At 40.1% G+C, this 20,617-nt stretch overlaps 2 protein-coding genes across 2 annotated transcripts in view; one reads left to right on the top strand and one right to left on the bottom strand.

Moving 5' to 3' along the window:
* Positions 1–2,899: 2,899 nt before the first annotated feature.
* ppp1r14ba (protein phosphatase 1, regulatory (inhibitor) subunit 14Ba) lies at positions 2,900–15,373 on the top strand. The gene is made up of 4 exons (XM_063011894.1): positions 2,900–3,380; positions 12,039–12,122; positions 12,559–12,591; positions 14,408–15,373. The coding sequence occupies exons 1-4, from the start codon at positions 3,189–3,191 to the stop codon at positions 14,489–14,491; spliced, it is 393 nt and encodes a 130-aa protein (XP_062867964.1). The 5' UTR covers positions 2,900–3,188; the 3' UTR covers positions 14,492–15,373.
* Positions 15,191–20,617, bottom strand: part of fkbp2 (FKBP prolyl isomerase 2) — a 6,260-nt gene continuing 833 nt past the window's right edge. Inside the window, exons 2-6 of the mRNA XM_063011893.1 lie at positions 19,810–19,970; positions 18,972–19,084; positions 18,806–18,852; positions 16,326–16,361; positions 15,191–15,627 (exon numbers count right to left, since the gene is read on the bottom strand). Of these exons, the coding sequence (XP_062867963.1) occupies positions 15,566–15,627; positions 16,326–16,361; positions 18,806–18,852; positions 18,972–19,084; positions 19,810–19,968 (417 nt within the window). The 5' untranslated portion in view covers positions 19,969–19,970 and the 3' untranslated portion in view covers positions 15,191–15,565. The remainder of the gene's footprint in view (positions 15,628–16,325; positions 16,362–18,805; positions 18,853–18,971; positions 19,085–19,809; positions 19,971–20,617) is intronic.

The following is a 20,617-nucleotide window of genomic DNA, read 5'->3' as shown; positions in this document are numbered from 1 at the left end:
GCAGTGCCATACGGTGCGTCTCGTCGAGGAGAGCCTTGTGTGCGGTCCGGGCGAGCTTCTGGCCTTTTGTTCGCGCTGTAACCCTAAAAAACCACTTATGTTCTCCTGGTCACTTTGAAAATATTGACCCCTAACAGTAATCTATTTTTTTACTTCAAGCTAGGAGGACGGGGACAGTGCCATACGGTGCGTCTCGTAGAGGAGAGCCTTGTGTGCGGTCCGGGCGAACTTCTGGACTTTTGTTCGCGCTGTAACCCTAAAAAACCACTTATGTTCTCCTGGTCACTTTGAAAATATTGACCCCTAACAGTAATCTATTTTTTTACTTCAAGCTAGGAGGACGGGGACAGTGCCATACGGTGCGTCTCGTAGAGGAGAGCCCCCTGTGCGGTCCGGGCGAGCTTCTGGCCTTTTGTTCGCGCTGTAACCCTAAAAAACCACTTATGTTCTCCTGGTCACTTTGAAAATATTGACCCCTAACAGTAATCTATTTTTTTACTTCAAGCTAGGAGGACGGGGACAGTGCCATACGGTGCGTCTCGTCGAGGAAAGCCTTGTGTGCGGTCCGGGCGAGCTTCTGGCCTTTTGTTCGCGCTGTAACCCTAAAAAACCACTTATGTTCTCCGGGTAACTTTGAAAATATTGACCCCTAACAGTTACTTTTTAAAACTTCGAGCTAGGAGGACGGGGACAGTGCCATACGGTGCGTCTCGTGCTAGGAGGACGGGGACAGTGCCATACGGTGCGTCTCGTAGAGGAGAGCCCCCTGTGCGGTTCGGGCAAGTTTCTGACCCTCTGTTCTCCCTGTAACCCTAAAAAACCACTTATGTTCTCCGGGTCACTTTGAAAATCTTGACCCCTAACAGTTACTTCTTAGAACTTCGAGCTAGGAGGACGGGGACAGTGCCATACGGTGCGTCTCGTAGAGGAGAGTCCCCTGTGCGGTCCGGGCGAGCTTCTGGCCTTTTGTTCGCGCTGTAACCCTAAAAAACCACTTATGTTCTCCGGGTCACTTTGAAAATATTGACCCCTAACAGTTACTTCTTAAAACTTTAAGCTAGGAGGACGGGGACAGTGCCATACGGTGCGTCTCGTAGAGGAGAGCCTCGTGTACGGTCCTGGTGAGCTTCTGGCCGTCTGTTCTTCCTGTAACCCTAAAAAACCACTTATGTTCTCCGGGTCACTTTGAAAATATTGACCCCTAACAGTTACTTTTTAAAACTTCAAGCTAGGAGGACGGGGACAGTGCCATACGGTGCGTCTCGTAGAGGAGAGCCTTGTGTGCGGTCCGGGCGAACTTCTGGCCTTTTGTTCGCGCTGTAACCCTAAAAAACCACTTATGTTCTCCGGGTCACTTTGAAAATATTGACCCCTAACAGTTACTTTTTAAAACTTCGAGCTAGGAGGACGGGGACAGTGCCATACGGTGCGTCTCGTGCTAGGAGGACGGGGACAGTGCCATACGGTGCGTCTCGTGCTAGGAGGACGGGGACAGTGCCATACGGTGCGTCTCATCGAGGAGAGCCCCCTGTGCGGTCCGGGCGAGCTTCTGGCCTTTTGTTCACGCTGTAACCCTAAAAAACCACTTATGTTCTCCGGGTCACTTTGAAAATATTGACCCCTAACAGTTACTTCTTAAAACTTTAAGCTAGAAGGACGGGGACAGTGCCATACGGTGCGTCTCGTCGAGGAGAGCCTCGTGTACGGTCCTGGTGAGCTTCTGGCCGTCTGTTCTCCCTGTAACCCTAAAAACCACTTATGTTTTCTGGGTCACTTTGAAAATCTTGACCCCTAACAGTAATCTTTTTTTTTACTTCGAGCTAGGAGGACGGGGACAGTGCCATACATGGCTGAATTACTGACCGGGCCAGTGGGGCCAGCGCTCACGGGCCCATGAGGTCAGGGGGCCCCGGGTGGGCCGTGGCCCAAAACATTTTGCGATGCCTATCAACATTTATGATACAATATGTTTTTATTTCCGAGGGCCCTCCATTTTAAGGATCCTCTGACTATTAGGGACTTTGACCCCAGGGCCTCTTGGGGGCCCTAGCCATGCTTTTGGGGCCCCTAGCCATGCTTTTGGGACCTAGCCAAAATACTTCTCTGTTATAGTTGACTCCACTCCAGACCTTGCTCATGTGGACCAACTTACTTTTATTTTCAGGTTTGTTAATAATGACGGACATGTAGTTGAGCGTTTTCTAGCTTTTGAGCCTATTGAAAACCATAGTGGGGACAGTTTGGCAGAGTGTGTCGTTGCTATGGTGGAGAATCTGGGCCTAGACTTATCCAACTGTAGGGGCCAGTCATATGATAATGCAAGTAACATGTCGGGAAAGTACAATGGAGTCCAAGCTCATCTTAAACAAAGAAACCCTTTGATTTGTTATGTCCCCTGTGCAGCACATTCACTGAATTTAGTTGGTGTCAATGCTTTTGACAGTAGCCCAGAAGCTGGACGTTTTTTTGACTTTGTACAGGCAATGTACACATTTCGTGCATCATCTACACACAGGTGGGGAAAGGTTTTCCGTGATACTGATATCAAACTCTTTGCCCAGGGGCCCCGACTATCCTTAATCCGTCCTTGCTTATAGATGTGACTAAGTGAGTACATGTGTAGATAGATGTGTATTGCTCCTGCCCTGCGCCCAGTGGGGTGGCACTGGACCCACCATGACCCTGACCAAGATGATGCGGTTAGCGTAGATAAATTAACGGCTAAATAATAAAATAAAATAAAATAAATAATTACAAAAAAAGCACCAAACTCTTTTCCTATAGAAGGGGAGAATTGACTCCACAGTTATAATTCCACTACTGATTCTCAGCGCTTGGAGTTGGTGAGTCGACTCTTTTTGGGATGAACTCCAGCCCTGGCAGATACACTGAAAGCCGGATGCTGGAAGATGGACTTTCAGATGTCAGGCACTTCATAGCTAAATTGACTAATTAATCGTTTGCCGTGTGGAGTGATAGCATCTCAAAGTCATAGCCTATCTGTAGACATAAAGAGGATTGCATTTCAACGGGAACTGGTGTATATGTAGAACAGTATGGGGGTGCACATGGTAGAGAATAAGTAAATTGATTGGACGCTGTTTAAACGGAGGCACCGAGTGATATCGACCAGACAACAAACCCCGATTTAGTTTAAAAAAAAATCCCGTCGATCTCACACACGGACCATGGCAGCGGTAACAAGCCCGGAATCGAGCGCTCAGCCGCGGGTTTACTTCCAAACACCCCCCGGGACTGAAGAGGAAGTCCCCCAAAAACAAGGACGAGTGACGGTGAAATATGACAGAAAGGAGCTGAGAAGGAGGCTCAATCTGGAGGAGTGGATAGTTAGCCAGTTAATGAATTTATACGACTGTGAGGTAGGAGCGATACACCGAACCGCATCACTTTGTTACACTGAATCCTTTGTTAGAAGAAGCGCTGTTTTATAAGCCGTGTTCCGTCTAATGATATTAATGGTCTTATTAGCTTTTGTTTTAGTTATATGAACGTGGATGCTGTACTGTATTTGTGGTTTGCATACCGGCATTTAGACAGTTATGAGGTTTTTTGAAGGGCGTGGCGACATCCAACTACAGACAAAGCCGTAAAACAAAAGGTGCAGGTGCTGACAAAAGCATCCTTCATAATACCTACACAGCCCCGGCTTTTCCTTATATTACATACTGGCCTATTTCAAGCACCTCAATTTTACAAAAAATATACTGTTACATCTTTTTCCACCAGAGAAGCCTTGTTTAAGCCAATATAAGGAATTAAGATCACCGCATAAACCTATAATGCATGCTCATTTGGTAACTGGTAGCATATTGCATTGCATTACTTGCAATATCAAAGGCACCCTTGTTCAGCCAAAGAGGTGATGTCATCTGTTCAGACATGTAAAGCATGGTGAAGTAAGTGGGTGAATTATTCTGACCCACCACATTGCTGTCTCAGGCCGGGAGCTTGAACAGAGCTTTGTTCCTTCTGAATGCTTTATTCAGATCTAAGTTCTGGTTTAGCTGTGTATAACAAGCCGAAGTGTTCAGGCCTGTGTTTCAGTGCTGTGTCACTAACGGATAAATAAATCTACCTGTCCCAGGTGATTGCAAGACCACTCAAAAATAATCAATTCATTTGACTTGATTCACCTGTGGACGTGGGATATTACAGCAGTGTTCTGTATTCCAGTTTTCTTTTGTTTGACAATTATTGTGTTCATATGTGTCCATATTTGTGTGGAACTGATTTACACAAAGCATGGTGAAGTAAGTGGGTGAATTATTCTGACCCACCACATTGCTGTCTCAGGCCGGGAGCTTGAACAGAGCTTTGTTCCTTCTGAATGCTTTATTCAGATCTAAGCTCTGGTTTAGCTGTGTATAACAAGCTGAAGTGTTCAGGCCTGTGTTTCAGTGCTGTGTCACTAATGGATAAAGCTACCTGTCCCAGGTGATTGCAAGACCACTTAAAATAATCAATTAATTTTACTTGATTCAGCTGTGGACATGGTATATCACATTATATGTGTTCATATGATGTATTTATCGCAACATATTTGTGTGGAACTGATTTACACAACTGAATTTAGCAATTTCAATGATAAATATATACATTAAAAACATATTTTCTACAAAATAGGCTGGGTCTGGAATATATATATACTATTTAATATGTGAAAGTAATAGATATGTTAGTTGTATTTGTATCAGATTTGTGTCTTACTCTTTACATGCTCATTACATGAAGCACATCCTCAGCCGACATGCTCAGTTTGACTGATTCATCAGCAGCGTGTTTAAGTGAATACATTTGCAGCCATTGTTCATTTATTGTAAATACGGACATGTCAAATACTTTGAAAAAGAAATTATGAAATTCTTAAGCAGCTTTCAAAGATTCATCTTCCATTCAAATTGCTGCAGAGCATTAAAATCACCATCCCAAAATGTGCATGGTAAGGCCTATTTCATAACAGTTGTGCATGTCTGAGAGGCTGATGGCAGTTTGTCGTAGTACATGTGTTAAAAACAGCAGATATGATCAGCGTGAAGACCTGAGAGACAAGCTTTGGTTGACTTCACAAGGTGCTTGGGATCACTGTCTTGTTGAAAAGTCCAATTATCACCAAGGTTCAGTTTCACAAAAAGCATAACATACCTCCTCGAAACACCTTGTCATTTCTGTGAATCCATGGTTCCAGTCACACTGTCAAGGTCCTGCAGGAGAAAGACATCCCCATTCCCCACTTTATTACTAACCCTTTTCCATCCTTGACTGTGGAAAAAGTATTTCTCTGGACCATTCCTGTGCTTCATGATTAAAAATAGCTTGTCTCATGGCGTTTGACCTTGAAGCCACTGACAAATTTGTCCCAGTTTTTATCAGATCATCTTGTATGTTTTTTTGCCATAACATGGGGGTTTGTCTACGTTTTCCTGATGAAATTGTCCACGTTTTTTGATAACTATCCAGACAATTATCAAAAGCCATCATCTGTTGGTATGAGGGTGCATCAGTGCCAATGGCATGGGTCATATGCATATATGTAAAGGTATCATTGACATGGAGGTATATATTATGATTTTAGAGACACAGATGTTCCCATTAAAGTGATGTCTTTACCCAGAGCATGTCCATGGTTATTTTATGTCAGACCTCATTCTATATGCACACTACAGCATGGCTTTGTAGACTCAGAGTATGTGTGCTGCACTGGCCTGCCTTTAGTTTAGATAATGCATCATGAACAGGAGAATCAGACAATGGTGACCATGGACTGTTGAGCACCTGAAGTCTTGAATTAAGCAAGAAATGGGCAAAAATTCCACTTAATAAACTACAACAATTAGTAATGAACATAGGAAAATAAGCCGCGCAGGTGGCGCAGCGGTAAAAACACACGCTGGAACCAGAGCTGTGATCTCGAATACATTGTATCGAGTCTCAGCTCTGCCTGCTGGATGGGCTGAGCGGCCACATGAACAACGATTGGCCTGTTGTTCAAATAGGGTTGGTATTAAGCTAGATAGGGTCTCTCTCATAACTAATGCAATTACGACCTCTGCTGGCTGATTGATGGCGCCTGCAAAGAGATGGGAAAAGAGTGCTGTCAGGGTGTGTCTCTCCGTACACAGTGCTGAGCTGCACTGCACTCGTCAAAGTGTAGGTGACAAGATGCATACGACTGCTGCCCACGTGTCGGAGGGGGCGTGGGTTAGCTCAGTTCTCCTCGATCAGAGCGGGGATCAGCATTGGTGAAGAGGAAGCATGACTCAATCGGGCAATTGGACGCACTATAAGGGAGAAAATGAGGGAGAAAAAAAATAATAAAATAGGAAAATAAAATACGTAAATACAGAATGTAATATGAGCTCACGAAATAGCCGGTTCTCTGAATTGACTGTAAATTGTCCTATAATTGTCATATAAATTGGCTATGTCTGTATTAAATTAGATAACCCCTTTTTGGGACAGTTTTATAGTTTATGTCATGTATTTACTAAATTATGACAAAGTAAAACTACTTACATGACATGTTAATAACCTAAATGCAAAAGGTTGTTCCATTGCTATACTGAACTTCAGTGTGGATATCCAGATGTGGTAGTGCTGCAGAGTAATGCTGGCTGGTTAGATTTTTTTTCCAGTCATATTTCTTTCTACTCAGTTAATGTACTTACACACTCGTAAAAAACTAGGCAGCTTTCGCTCTTTAATGGGTTTGCCCGGTAAACAATAAAGTATCTATCTGGTGCAATGACAGCTGTATTTAAAAGCTGAAAGATTATAAAGCATAGGGAAAGAAAGTTCTACAAATCTAAAAGAGCCTGGAGATTTTAGAAAGAGCAAGTGAAAAACAGAAAATGCTGAATAAATAGTAGCCTACTAATTTGGACCGGGTCATTGCATTTGGCATCCTGCAGAAACCATTCGCATCAGCATCTCAGGCCACAGGGCTAAAACGGCTCTGAATGTCATCAATAAATCACTATAATTGTCACTTGATTATGTTTTAGAAAGACAAAGAACACAGCGAACACGTCATGCTCTGCTCTTGTGTGTTCTGACAGGAAGTGAATGAGGGTTATCGGCCCCCCACACAAGGGTTTTTAACCCATCCTGTTTTGTAAAGAAGGACAGAGGGAGGAAATTGCAAACAAAGACCATAATGTAACATCTTATTCAAGATCATGTAAACAATAGCTGTCTGCTGTAAATAAATCTGGTCTGCTGATTTGCTTTTTTTATCAGATGCATTGAAGAATAAGAGACAAAGAATAAAACACGTAAATACGTAAATAACCATGCAGATTCCAGACAGGGCTGCACAAAAAATGCATCATTATTTTCAATAAAAGTTGGGTTTCTTTAGTGCAATTTACTATTGCCACCTAACAGAGCCTCTTTTATCATATGAAATCTGGGAGTGTAAGGGCAAGCACATGCTTTCTTTGTGCAATGAAAAATAAGTGGGCTTGGAGGAGGGCTCTAACTTCCCCCGTCTCTTCACATAAGCTCACAAAAAACAGAGACTGGTTATTGTTATTGATTAATAGATGATAGTTTTGCTCTCTGGATGGCAGGGATGGTTTAACTAAGTTACACACTCTCAGAAAACTAGACATAGGTTCTACATGTCCATTGGACTGTTTGGAAGTGAGTTAACCATCTTGTGCGTCAGTCCAGAAGCACCTATGGGTGTTGTAATAGCACATGATTTACATAAAATCAGTGTCTCTTATTCATTGTGAACACTGTCGCCTCACAGCAAGAAGGTCCTGGGTTCGATCCCCAGGTGGTGCGATCCGGGTCCTTTCTGTGTGGAGTTTGCATGTTCTCCCCGTGTTCGTGTGGGTTTCCTCCGGGTGCTCCGGTTTTCTCCCACAGTCCAAAGACATGCAAGTGAGGTGAATTGGATACACTGAATTGTCCAAGACTGTGTTTGATATAACCTTGTGCACTGATAAATCTTGTGTAATGAGTAACTACCGTTCCTGTCATGAATGTAACCAAAGTATAAAACGTTAAAATCCTAATAAACAAACAAACTTAGACGCCCAGGTGGCACAGCGGGATATTCCGCTAGCACACCAGCACTGAGTTTCTGAACTCCTCGGTTCGAAACTCGGTGTTGCCACCGGTCAGCTGGGCGCCATCTAACGGGCATAATTGGCAGTGCCTGCAGCAGATACTAATTGGCCACCGTGTCTGCAGGGTGGGGGCCGGACTATGTGTGGTTCGGTGGGTCTTCATACGCTGTGTAAGGACCATGATTGGCGGAAGAGACGCCTGTGCAGAATGCATGGGCAAGAAGAGGAGGGCTGTACACGTGTCGGAAGAGGCATGTGCAGCGACGCGCTCTCCTCGGATGCAATCTGGTATCTCTCAGCAGCCGAAGACAAAATTGAGAACAAACTTATTCATTGTGCATTATGACATTATTATTCTGGAAGAGAGGACACCCCTCCTTATTAAACCCCCTGCCCCCACTATTTGCACTAATTTTCTTATGTTGGGTGTTCAGGTGGCACAGCATTAAAACACAACCCTGAGATTCAGCCTGCCGGGCATCTACACAGACCCAAGCCCAGATAAAAAAAAGAGGGGGATTGCATCAGCAAAAACATCTTACATTTCTCACCTATCTCACGTAACTTCAAATTTATAGCAAGTGTATTTACATGGGTTGATATTTTATTATTATTTTATATATATATATATATACTGTATATATATATACACAGTATATATATATATATATTAGGGCTGTCAAACGATTAAAATTTTTAATCGCGATTAATCTCAGAATTTCATATAGTTAATCGCGATTAATCGCATTAAAAAAAAAATCTGTGTAAATGTTATAGAAAACAAGGATTTTTAAGTGAAATGTTACAATTACAATGGTGAACACATTTTATGCTAAATGTACTGATGTTAAAAACTGCTGGGACAAGAGAAAACTGTAAGGGAGTTTATTCACTCACATACTAGGCAGTAAATGTCAGATTGTAGGTTAGAATTTCTCCATCAGCAAACATTGTAGATCAGCGGTGCTTTAGGTGGGATAAGGCGTAGTTATTGTAACAGACTTTTCTGTGGTTGTATCGTGACGATGGTTTGATGGACGTTTCTACACGAAGTGAGTGTGTTTTGACCCTTTGGGGCTTCCATAGTTCATGAACTAACGTGCTCGACTCAGCTTTCCGGTATTCGGTACAGAAGAAGAAGTTAATTAAGTGTAATAAAGTGTTCTGCTCCCGACAACTTGTGAATATAGCGTGTATTTATTTCTTTATTATGCAAGTGCATCACTACCACGATCGGTTACATTATGTTAACAAACCGCAAATGAAAAACGGTGGCAAGTCCGACATTAAAACGTTTGTTCTACCAGTCAAGTGTCAACATGAACTAGAAATTGCGTTAATGGCACTAATTTTTTTAATCGCGTTAAATTGAGGTCGCGTTAATGCGTTATTATCGCGTTAACTTCGACAGCCCTAATATATATATATACAGTGTATCACAAAAGTGAGTACACCCCTCACATTTCTGCAGATATTTAAGTATATCTTTTCATGGGACAACACTGACAAAATGACACTTTGACACAATGAAAAGTACTCTGTGTGCAGCTTATATAACAGTGTAAATTTATTCTTCCCTCAAAATAACTCAATATACAGCCATTAATGTCTAAACCACCGGCAACAAAAGTGAGTACACCCCTTAGTGAAAGTTCCTGAAGTGTCAATATTTTGTGTGGCCACCATTATTTCCCAGAACTGCCTTAACTCTCCTGGGCATGGAGTTTACCAGAGCTTCACAGGTTGCCACTGGAATGCTTTTCCACTCCTCCATGACGACATCACGGAGCTGGTGGATATTCGAGACTTTGCGCTCCTCCACCTTCCGCTTGAGGATGCCCCAAAGATGTTCTTTTGGGTTTAGGTCTGGAGACATGCTTGGCCAGTCCATCACCTTTACCCTCAGCCTCTTCAATAAAGCAGTGGTTGTCTTAGAGGTGTGTTTGGGGTCATTATCATGCTGGAACACTGCCCTGCGACCCAGATTCCAGAGGGAGGGGATCATGCTCTGCTTCAGTATTTCACAGTACATATTGGAGTTCATGTGTCCCTCAATGAAATGTAACTCCCCAACACCTGCTGCACTCATGCAGCCCCAGACCATGGCATTCCCACCACCATGCTTGACTGTAGGCATGACACACTTATCTTTGTACTCCTCACCTGATTGCCGCCACACATGCTTGAGACCATCTGAACCAAACAAATTAATCTTGGTCTCATCAGACCATAGGACATGGTTCCAGTAATCCATGTCCTTTGTTGACATGTCTTCAGCAAACTGTTTGCGGGCTTTCTTGTGTAGAGACTTCAGAAGAGGCTTCCTTCTGGGGTGACAGCCATGCAGACCAATTTGATGTAGTGTGCGGCGTATGGTCTGAGCACTGACAGGCTGACCCCCCACCTTTTCAATCTCTGCAGCAATGCTGACAGCACTCCTGCGCCTATCTTTCAAAGACAGCAGTTGGATGTGACGCTGAGCACGTGCACTCAGCTTCTTTGGACGAATAATGCGAGGTCTGTTCTGAGTGGACCCTGCTCTTTTAAAACGCTGGATGATCTTGGCCACTGTGCTGCAGCTCAGTTTCAGGGTGTTGGCAATCTTCTTGTAGCCTTGGCCATCTTCATGTAGCGCAACAATTCGTCTTTTAAGATCCTCAGAGAGTTCTTTGCCATGAGGTGCCATGTTGGAACTTTCAGTGACCAGTATGAGAGAGTGTGAGAGCTGTACTACTAAATTGAACACACCTGCTCCCTATGCACACCTGAGACCTAGTAACACTAACAAATCACATGACATTTTGGAAGGAAAATGACAAGCAGTGCTCAATTTGGACATTTAGGGGTGTAGTCTCTTAGGGGTGTACTCACTTTTGTTGCCAGTGGTTTAGACATTAATGGCTGTATATTGAGTTATTTTGAGGGAAGAATAAATTTACACTGTTATATAAGCTGCACACAGAGTACTTTTCATTGTGTCAAAGTGTCATTTTGTCAGTGTTGTCCCATGAAAAGATATACTTAAATATCTGCAGAAATGTGAGGGGTGTACTCACTTTTGTGATACACTGTATATATATATATATATATATTTTCCCCCAATTTTTCTTCCCTAATCTCGTCGTGTCCAATTACCCTGATGGCGTCCTCTATACTGATTCGACCCTTCACCGCTGAATGAGGACTCCTCTCAACTGACATACGCCCCTTCCGGCATGTAGAGTCAGTACAGACTGCATTTTTCACCTGCACGAGTCGAGTTCATACACTTGACGGGCACTGTGTATGGAGGGCCACACCCCCATCAGTATATTCCTCAGCCCTGTGCAGGCGCCATCAGTCAGCCAGCAGGGGCCGCAGTTGCACCAGTTATGAGGACCTATGATCCAATTGTTGTTCATGCTGCTGCCCAGCCCAGTCGGAAAGGCAGAGCTGAGATTCAATACGATGTATTCGAAACCCCAACTCTGGTGCGCTAGCGTACTTCACCGCTGCACCACCTGAGCGGCTTATATGGGTTGATATAAAAGCCTTTTTAAAGGTATTGTGATGAATTGTTTACAGACTGAGCAGAAGAAAAACACTCATTTCAGTACAGCGCTGGATTCATGTATTTATATCTAAACACAAATGTCAAATGAAATAGACACAGTGGGAATAAGAATGTTATTAAATATGTTATCAGTCAGCTGAACCTGTGTTGCTAAGTGAATTGCAATTAGTCCATTACCTAACATTATATTATAATATAGAATCTTCATTTCTTTTACTGAGAGAGCTAAATGTATCACCATGATTAAAATGTCATCGTTCAGCCTTAATTCTAATGCAGATTTCACACCCACATTATTGTTTACTGTATCTCTGCATATTTGATTTGTTTATGCTTTTTTGGCAAATGACCATGTCCACTTTGTTCTCTTATATGTGTGTGTGTGGCAGGAAGATGAAGTGCCCGAGCTGGAGATCGATGTGGACGAGCTACTGGATCTCCCCAGTGATGTAGAGAGAGCTATCAGAGTGAAGGTTATTGCCCTTTTTTGACTTTAAAGTTCTCAGTAAAATTCATATCAGTATTGTTACTGACTGTTGGTATGCATGAAAATGCTAATTTGGCATTTCAGTTTGTTTTATGTGAAAATCAGTTTTATGCTAGATTTTCTTTTTATGTCATTTTCATTAACTGCTCTATTCTGGTTAGTGTTACAGTGGGTCCAGTTCGACTGGAAACGCTTTGAGCAAGTCATGAACACTGCTGTGTCAATTTATTCCAGAGCCACGACCATGTTAGTAGTGTTAGAGTAGGGGCCAAAATGCCAATAAAGAATATCTAGTTGAAAAGTATCATACACCGATCAGCCATAACATTAAAACCACCTCATGGTTTCTACACACACTGTCCATTTTATCAGCTCCACTTAAATGGTTTCATGTATGTAAAGTAATTGTTCCTGTCTTACAGATGCTGCTTGTTGACTGTTACAAACCCAATGATGTAAGTCCATCTTTAATCATCTGTTAAATAACATACAGTAGCTAAATAATGATGTTAATTAGTTAGATAGCGAAAAATAAATACATTTACCACCTAACCAAAATAAATATGCAACAATATGATGTGTTTAAATGCTTATTTGGTTGATAGAAAAGTAACAAAGCAATAATCTTAGTAGAACTTATGACCACCTAATAAGATCATGTAAACTGCAAACCAAAACCACACATTTGCTTCAAATCAGTTTGGCTTGTTTAGTAACGCTACAAGCTTTCTTATGTAGTTTCAGACACTTAATGAATGTCATCTATAACAATACATTAAACTCACATCACATATTATTTAAACCTATTACAGATGGGATGCTTGAATAAATATGTAGAAAAACTTGAAACTAATCCAGAACCAGAAGATATACACTGATCAGCCATAACATTAAAACCACCTACTTGTTTCTACACTCACTGTCCATTTTATCAGCTCCACTTACCATATAGAAGCACTTTGTAGTTCTACAATTACTGACTGTAGTCCATCTGTTTCTCTGCATGCTTTGTTAGCCCCCTTTCATGCTGTTCTTCAATGGTCAGGACCCCCACAAGACCACCACAGAGCAGGTATTATTTAGGTGGTGGATCATTCTCAGCACTGCAGTGACACTGACATGGTGATGGTGTGTTAGTGTGTGTTGTGCTGGTATGAGTGGATAAGACAGCAGCGCTGCTGGAGTTTTTCAATACCGTGTCCACTCACTGTCCACTCTATTAGAAACTCCTACCTAGTTGGTCCACCTTGTAGATGTAAAGTCAGAGACGATCGCTTCTCTATTGCTGCTGTTTGAGTTGGTCATCTTCTAGACCTTCATCAGTGGTCACAGGACGCTGCTTACGCGGCGCTGTTGGCTGGATATTTTTGGTTGGTGGACTATTCTCAGTCCAGCAGTAACAGTGAGGTGTTTAAAAACTCCATCAGTGCTGCTGTGTCTTATCCACTCATATCAGCACAACACACACTAACATACCACCTTGCAGTGCTGAGAATGATCCACCACCCAAATAATACCTACTCTGTAGTGGTCCTGGGACAGTCCTGACCATTGAAGAACAGCATGAAAGGGGGCTAACAAAGCATGCAGAGAAACAGATGGACTACAGTCAGTAATTGTAGAACTGTCTGTCTGTCTTCTATCTTCTCTTTTTTCATTTCTTCCTCCAGCCTTGATTTCTTATTCTTTTCTCGCTCCTTTTTTGCTTTTCTTGTGTCATCTGTCTTGATGTCTCCCCCCATTTTCTGCTCTATTTAGTCCCTACTCTTCCTTTTTTTCCACCTCTTTACCTTCTTGTATTTTTTCTCTCCTCTGATTTGCCGTCGACATAAAATAGAAGAAATAGTCCTCTACTTAGTCTTATTTCTCATCATTTTTTCTTATTTTTACTGTCTGTATCTTTTTCTATTTTTATGGCTGTTTTTCCAGTTCATTTATTTATTCCTTTTTCTCTTCCCAGTCAGTTCTTTCTAAATAATATTGTTTATGTTCTTCCATATATGTAATAAGAGCTTTAAAACACAAACAATAAAGTAATATAAATAATTATCAGTACTTTTAAAGTTTGTTTTACTGTAACCCTAAGCAGCAAAATTTGGACATGTAATGCTTTAACTAGCCAATACTTTGGTCAACAGCAGTCCTGTTTTACTACTTTAACACTGTATAATCTACTAAATTGTGTACATGTAATGTCTAAACATTTTTTTAAATCAATCACACTTGATGTGGGCACTTTCTTGTATGTGTCCATATATTGTCGTCATGCAGGACTTTGTGGATGCTTTGCTTGAGAAGGTACGAGGCATGCAGAAACTCAACACCCCACAGAAAAAGGGGGATGTGACCCCATGAAACCCAGCAGCTCTTCAACACCATCACCTGTCCCTTAAACCGTGTGTAGTGGAGAACACAAACTCAACCACTACACTACAGTGTGTCAATCAAAACTGAGCGAGGAGCTCAGCCAAGCCAATCTCAGCTGCAGGTTAATCACTACTACTGTCTTACTTTATTTCACTACTGTTTCCTTAATATATTCTTCCCATAGAGTGTGTGCTAGTGTCCTTTAGCTTCAGTGTACTGTACAAGAGAGGATGTGTTGTGGAATGGCTAGTGTTCACTTTTATATGCTAAACAAACACTAAGTGCCATAAGACATGGCTTTGTGTATCTGTTATTGAATAGAAAAATAGGTTTAGACTTTTTGTCCATGTAGATTTTCCACTTAGTGTCTTTTTATTCCTTTATAAGTAACTCTTCTTTCAAATGGGCTATGGCAGCTAATAGAGATAAGAAAGTGTTTAAGTGCTATTCGATGTGAATTAGGGAATGATGGGGGGTGTTTGCTTTTCATTTAAGGGGTAGCTGAACAGATTTTTTGCTTCAAGCTTTAGGTTTTGTAATTTTGTTGCTCTAAAACAACATATTGATCTTGAGATCAACAAATCAGTCTGAACTGTAGCAATACCTTGAGTGCATTTGTTAGTTTTGTTACATTTTACCATTCTCCATAGATGCAGACACAGAAATTAAGGAGTCAGAATGAAATGGTTGACATTGTGTAGTTTATGTCTAGTTCTGATAAATCAAGTCCTGACATTTTTGTACACAACATTTTACAAAGAAAAAGTAAACACAATTCCTGTTGCTGGAATGAATGACTGCTGTATGCACTCTCACAACCAAATGTGTGTAGTAAGATTCTTAATAAAATAAAGAATGGTGCTGAAAACATACTGGCTTTAAGGAAATATGATTTTACACCTAATTAAGACATATTTCAAAATTTAATGTACAGGTATGTGTGTGATTATTACCTTAACATGTTAACCTAGAAAAACTTTTTCTCCTACATTTCTACAGCCTTCAGAGCAGCTTTTGCAGACCCATCAAAATCAGTGCTCCTATAGTCTAAACGAGTTCAGATTATAAATCGGATCTTCTCTCAATGCTCAACAGCTCTACTTCAAAGATGAGTGTGGCTCCACCTAGAGGACAAAAGGAAAACATTTTATCTATTTTGATAGTTAAAAAATACAATGCTTTCAATTTAATCTAAAAAACGCTTCCATTTGTACAAATAATTTTATGGTTAGGTGTAAAGAACTACATGAAAGCATCTGCTAAATGCTATACATGTAATAATTTGTAACACTTACATGATATAAATTTTCAAAACATGTCATAAAGCTAATAGCATCACATAGTAGAACTATGTCTTTTTTTCTGACGCTGGTAGACAAAATTAGGTTTGGTCAGGTGATGTCTTCTGAATGCAAAGGAGTCTTAAAAATAGATGCTTTATGTGGCACAGTAGGTGAACATCAGTTTTCAGACATAAAGTACTGTAGCATAATAAATAGATTTAGATTTCTGACTAATTAAATAATTACCCAATTATTCTGTGTATGTAACGACACATACTGCTTCCACTGCAGTTAAACCAAAGTGAACTTCTACTGAAGGAAGCGAGGAAAAAAATCACTGCGTATAGTGTGATGTCTGTGTTTTTACCAGCATGGAATTCACAATATAAACATCTTTCTGTAAAAAGACCCCAAGGATCAGACAATATTTTCTCCCAACACCTTAACACTGACAAACTGGTGTGAATGGTGCACAAACTACAGACTGACAGTCAGTTTGGTGGGTCAGAGACTTCATGCAATTTATCTCAAATACATACCTGGTATTTTGGGTGGTGCACCTCTGTCTCCATAGCCTACAATACACAATGCAAAAGTGGTAATTGATGAAAATGGTCATGAATGTGTCAAGAAGGTAGGTACTATGATAAGAAGTTCATATGCTTGCATTGCTGAGTACAAATGAATTGGTAAGTGATAAAGACGAACACTGCAGTAAACTTTTCTATATACATGCATGTCTGAACTTAAATAGAGCTCAGTATTAAAGGTTCAGGAGGAACATGTTACTTTTTACTTTATCTACTTATATTTCTACTGACAATGTTCAAATCTGACATGACTGAGTATAAGCTATTAGATAGGTATCTGCCTCTAGTAGTATATTCTCCAGTACCTAATACACAGAGTGTGTTAGCTTCATACAGACACTGTACTAATGTTACCATTCAAATCTTCACAATGGTATTTTTATTGATGTGTTTGCTTTCTTGATATGAAATTTCAGACAAATCAATCTAACTGTTGGGTAATAAAAACAGTTCTTCATCCATGTTATGTAAACAATGCGCCTTTTTATTTGCAACTTTCTGTTTGAGGTTGCTTTTCTAATAGTTATATTTTAAAAGATTACATTTACTGAACATAAATGCTACTACTGGAAATTTTGTTTATGCTTAAAGCTATGCCTAAACTTGGTTTGATGTTTTTAAACTTATTATTTGACTTCAAGAAGAAAATTATAATTACTCATGCAACTTAAACAGTGCAAAAATAAGTGGTCACTGCTCAGCTCTGTATGACGTATCTGGTCATTTACATGTCATGCTTTAAAGCTTTTTGCATATTTTTCAACACAGGTTAAAATCACCTGCTTTGCAACACAATAACCTTTATCTGATCAGTTAAAAACATCATCATAATAAAACTCTAGCCTTGTTAGTGACGGTTGGGATGCAACTGTTTTCTAAAAAGTGTCATGAAGGGTGCTGTCTATCTGTCCCACAAGCTCCAAAAGTCTCTCAATCAACCATTCTCTGAATAACCTAACTCTATTTGCACTTAAATACAAAAACTGTGCACATGGAGTGCTGGTAACATGATCTGTGCAAAGATTTGAATACACCTTTAGTCTCTACGTTTGTGTTTTTGTCCATGGTGACTGGTATGTGCTTTGTGATCAAGTGCATAGACATATACTCACATTAGTACAAATAAATAAATAAACCACAGCTCTAAAAATACCACTAAGTTAAAAACATTGACGTCCAATCCAACGTGTGTCATTTGTGTGTTTAGTGAACTGGTGAGTTAAAACTGGTATACTACGAAATGTTTTCCTATCTTACACACTAAATATAGCCCATGAAACATTGTTTATCCTCAGATGAGCTGAAACAGGTTTGTAAAAATAATATAATAAAGAATGGAAAATTCTACAGGGTTTTGACTTTTAAAATGGAAACTCCAGCTTCTAGACATGAATTGTAGAAAGCACATGTAGAAAGCAAATCAGATGCAAATCCTGCCACTACTTTCCATAACGTATAGAAGATGTGAACTGAAGTTCTGTTGCTGAACCTGAGTGTTCACACTACAGATTATCCAAGCACAAGTTTTTCACAAACTGAGTAGAAGTTGTAAAACTGTCTAAAATTGGAAAGCATGTGTGATTTTGACTTAAATTGTGTGTCCGCAAGCAATTTCAAATAACGCAATACACTGTTTCTTAGGTGTATATTATTGTAGTCACTAATCTAATCTTCTGTTGTTCCTAACCAACATTTGCTTGTGGTTTCAGATCAGATTTCTAAACAGGCAACTCAAATCAAACCGATCAAACTGTAAATTGTTTTTTATTGCATCATTTATCACTGCCACTTAAAGAAAGAAATCTATTTATGTGATTCTGAGCTCCAAAAGCTTTTGTGATATCCTGGCAATAATAAAGAAAACTAGACTCATAATGAGGATCCTTCTAGTATATGCCCACATGTACACACACAAGCAATAATGTATGAAAACATTAACCTTCTTAAAAGTAAATTTCAAGTTCAATCAAAAAATCCCTTACCTGGGTTTACCATATCCCACCTGGAATTGCATTTACTTTTTAGTCAGAAATAAAATAAAGTAGCAACTATTTCACAAAGAAATATTATAAAGATCAATTTAGATTTATTACAGAAATTGTATTTCTGTGAGTGTTAAGTATGTCGCTCCATAAGCTTTATTTTTTGGTCCCCTTTTGGCTGCTTTTCGGTCGCCACAGTGGATCATTCTGGTCTGTAAACCTGATTCGGCACAGTTTTCCTCCCTGACATAAACCCTTTTTATTTTATCGAGGCTTGGGACTAGCACTGAGAGCACATTGACAATTGTAAGTTGTTTAGGATAAAAGCATTTGCCGAATGCTGCAAATGTACATGTGAAAGTAAATGTGTGCTTGGGTGGGGAAGTGGTAAATTAGCCAGTCACATTGGGTTACAAGGTAAAATATTTAAAAACTGATTTTACTCACCAAGTTCAGATGGAATGACCAGCTTCCTTTTCTCCCCTTCACACATTCTGAGGATGAGAATGTAATACACACTCAGTAAAAGAATTCCACTTTGTTACAGTTTTAGGATCCCATTCCCAGAGCTTTACAAAATAAAAATATCAACCAAAAATGAAGTTCAACTCACCCTAGCAGTCCCTGGTCCCATCCTTTAATCACTTGTCCAGTACCAAGGGTAAAGGTGAAGGGCTGATTCCTTGGTATGCTGCTGTCGAATTCTGTCCCATCCTCCAGTTTACCCTGTCAGTAAATACAGAAACAAAAAATGACATTAATAAGTACTAATTTAAGTGTGATTAGATTGCTTAATGTTGCATACAAGTCAAACACAAGCAGTGGGTTAGTTTTGTTACTGGTGTTTGTTCAGTCTTTCAGTAGTAGTGTATATTTATCTTTAATATTGGTATTCATTCAAAGACTAAATATTTTAAGTCAATATTTTATAGTAGTTTGATTGCTTTAATATTACAGCTTAAGATCTGATATAAGTCACATAGGTTCTAGCTGTTCAGACTGAGGTTGCATTGCTGCAGATCTGATTTGTATTTAATTTGTGTAGTACAAATGAAAGTGGCCCAAATAGAAACTAAACATGTCAGACACCATGTAATTATTTACGTTCACACTTAAAAATCTGTCACATAAAAAAGAATCAGATTTGGGCCACTTATACCTGCAGTGTAAATGCAGTGTAGTGTAACACAACATTAAGTTAAATTTGCGTGATTAACGTACATTATTTAAATAACATTAATTGACATTATTAATTAAACAATGAGTTCTTAAACAGTGTTTAATTATTGGTTAAATATTAGTATTCCTAGTAAGTGAGCAAGCTACATATAAATATTTGTGCTTGACAATATTAGGTCACAAATTAGTCACTGAGGTTCCCTGAGTGAGTTATCGATTGAATAAAAGAAACATTATTATAAAAGAGTAATCCCATAAGAATGTACACCTACAGTATAGTGCATGTTCAGTACATCCCCCTTCCGTGACTTGATGGGACAGTTTTCCACTCTTTTCTTTATCCCAATCTGAAGCTTTTTCTTTTCTGCCCCATGTACCACCTCTGTCAGAAGGGACATCAGGGTAACAGCTAACAGCAAATACAGCTTCATATCTGTAAATACAAAATAAATAAATCAATACATAAATGAGAATTGAGAATGCTTAATAGCTAAAGAAGGGTTCAGCATAAAATGTATATGGTATTTCTTATACAAGTACTGTATAAATACTGTATGCTACATACTGTACATGCATATAGTGTATGCTATATACACCGATCAGGCATAACATTAAAACCACCTCCTTGTTTCTACACTCACTGTCCATTTTATCAGCTCCACTTACCATATAGAAGCACTTTGTAGTTCTACATTTACTGACTATAGTCCATCTATTTCTCTGCATGCTTTGTTAGCCCCCTTTCATGCTATTCTTTAATGGCCAGGACTCTCCCAGGACCACTACAGAGCAGGTATTATTAGGGTGGTGGATCATTCTCAGCATTGCAGTGACACTGACATGGTGGTGGTGTGTTAGTGTGTGTTGTGCTGGTATGAGTGGACAGCTCCCCGTGGGCAGCGTCCTGTGACCACCGATGAAGGTCTAGAAGATGACCAACTCAAACAGCAGCAATAGATGAACAATTGCCTCTGACTTTAGATCTACAAGGTGGACCAACTAGGTAGGAGTGTCTAATAGAGTGGACAGTGAGTGGACACGATATTTAAAAACTCCAGCAGCACTGCTGTGTCTGACCCA

This window comes from Trichomycterus rosablanca, chromosome 16, assembly GCF_030014385.1.
Source record: "Trichomycterus rosablanca isolate fTriRos1 chromosome 16, fTriRos1.hap1, whole genome shotgun sequence".
Lineage (NCBI taxonomy): Eukaryota > Metazoa > Chordata > Actinopteri > Siluriformes > Trichomycteridae > Trichomycterus > Trichomycterus rosablanca.
Note: the sequence above shows the minus strand (reverse complement) of the source record. Positions and strands in the feature narration are given on the sequence as shown.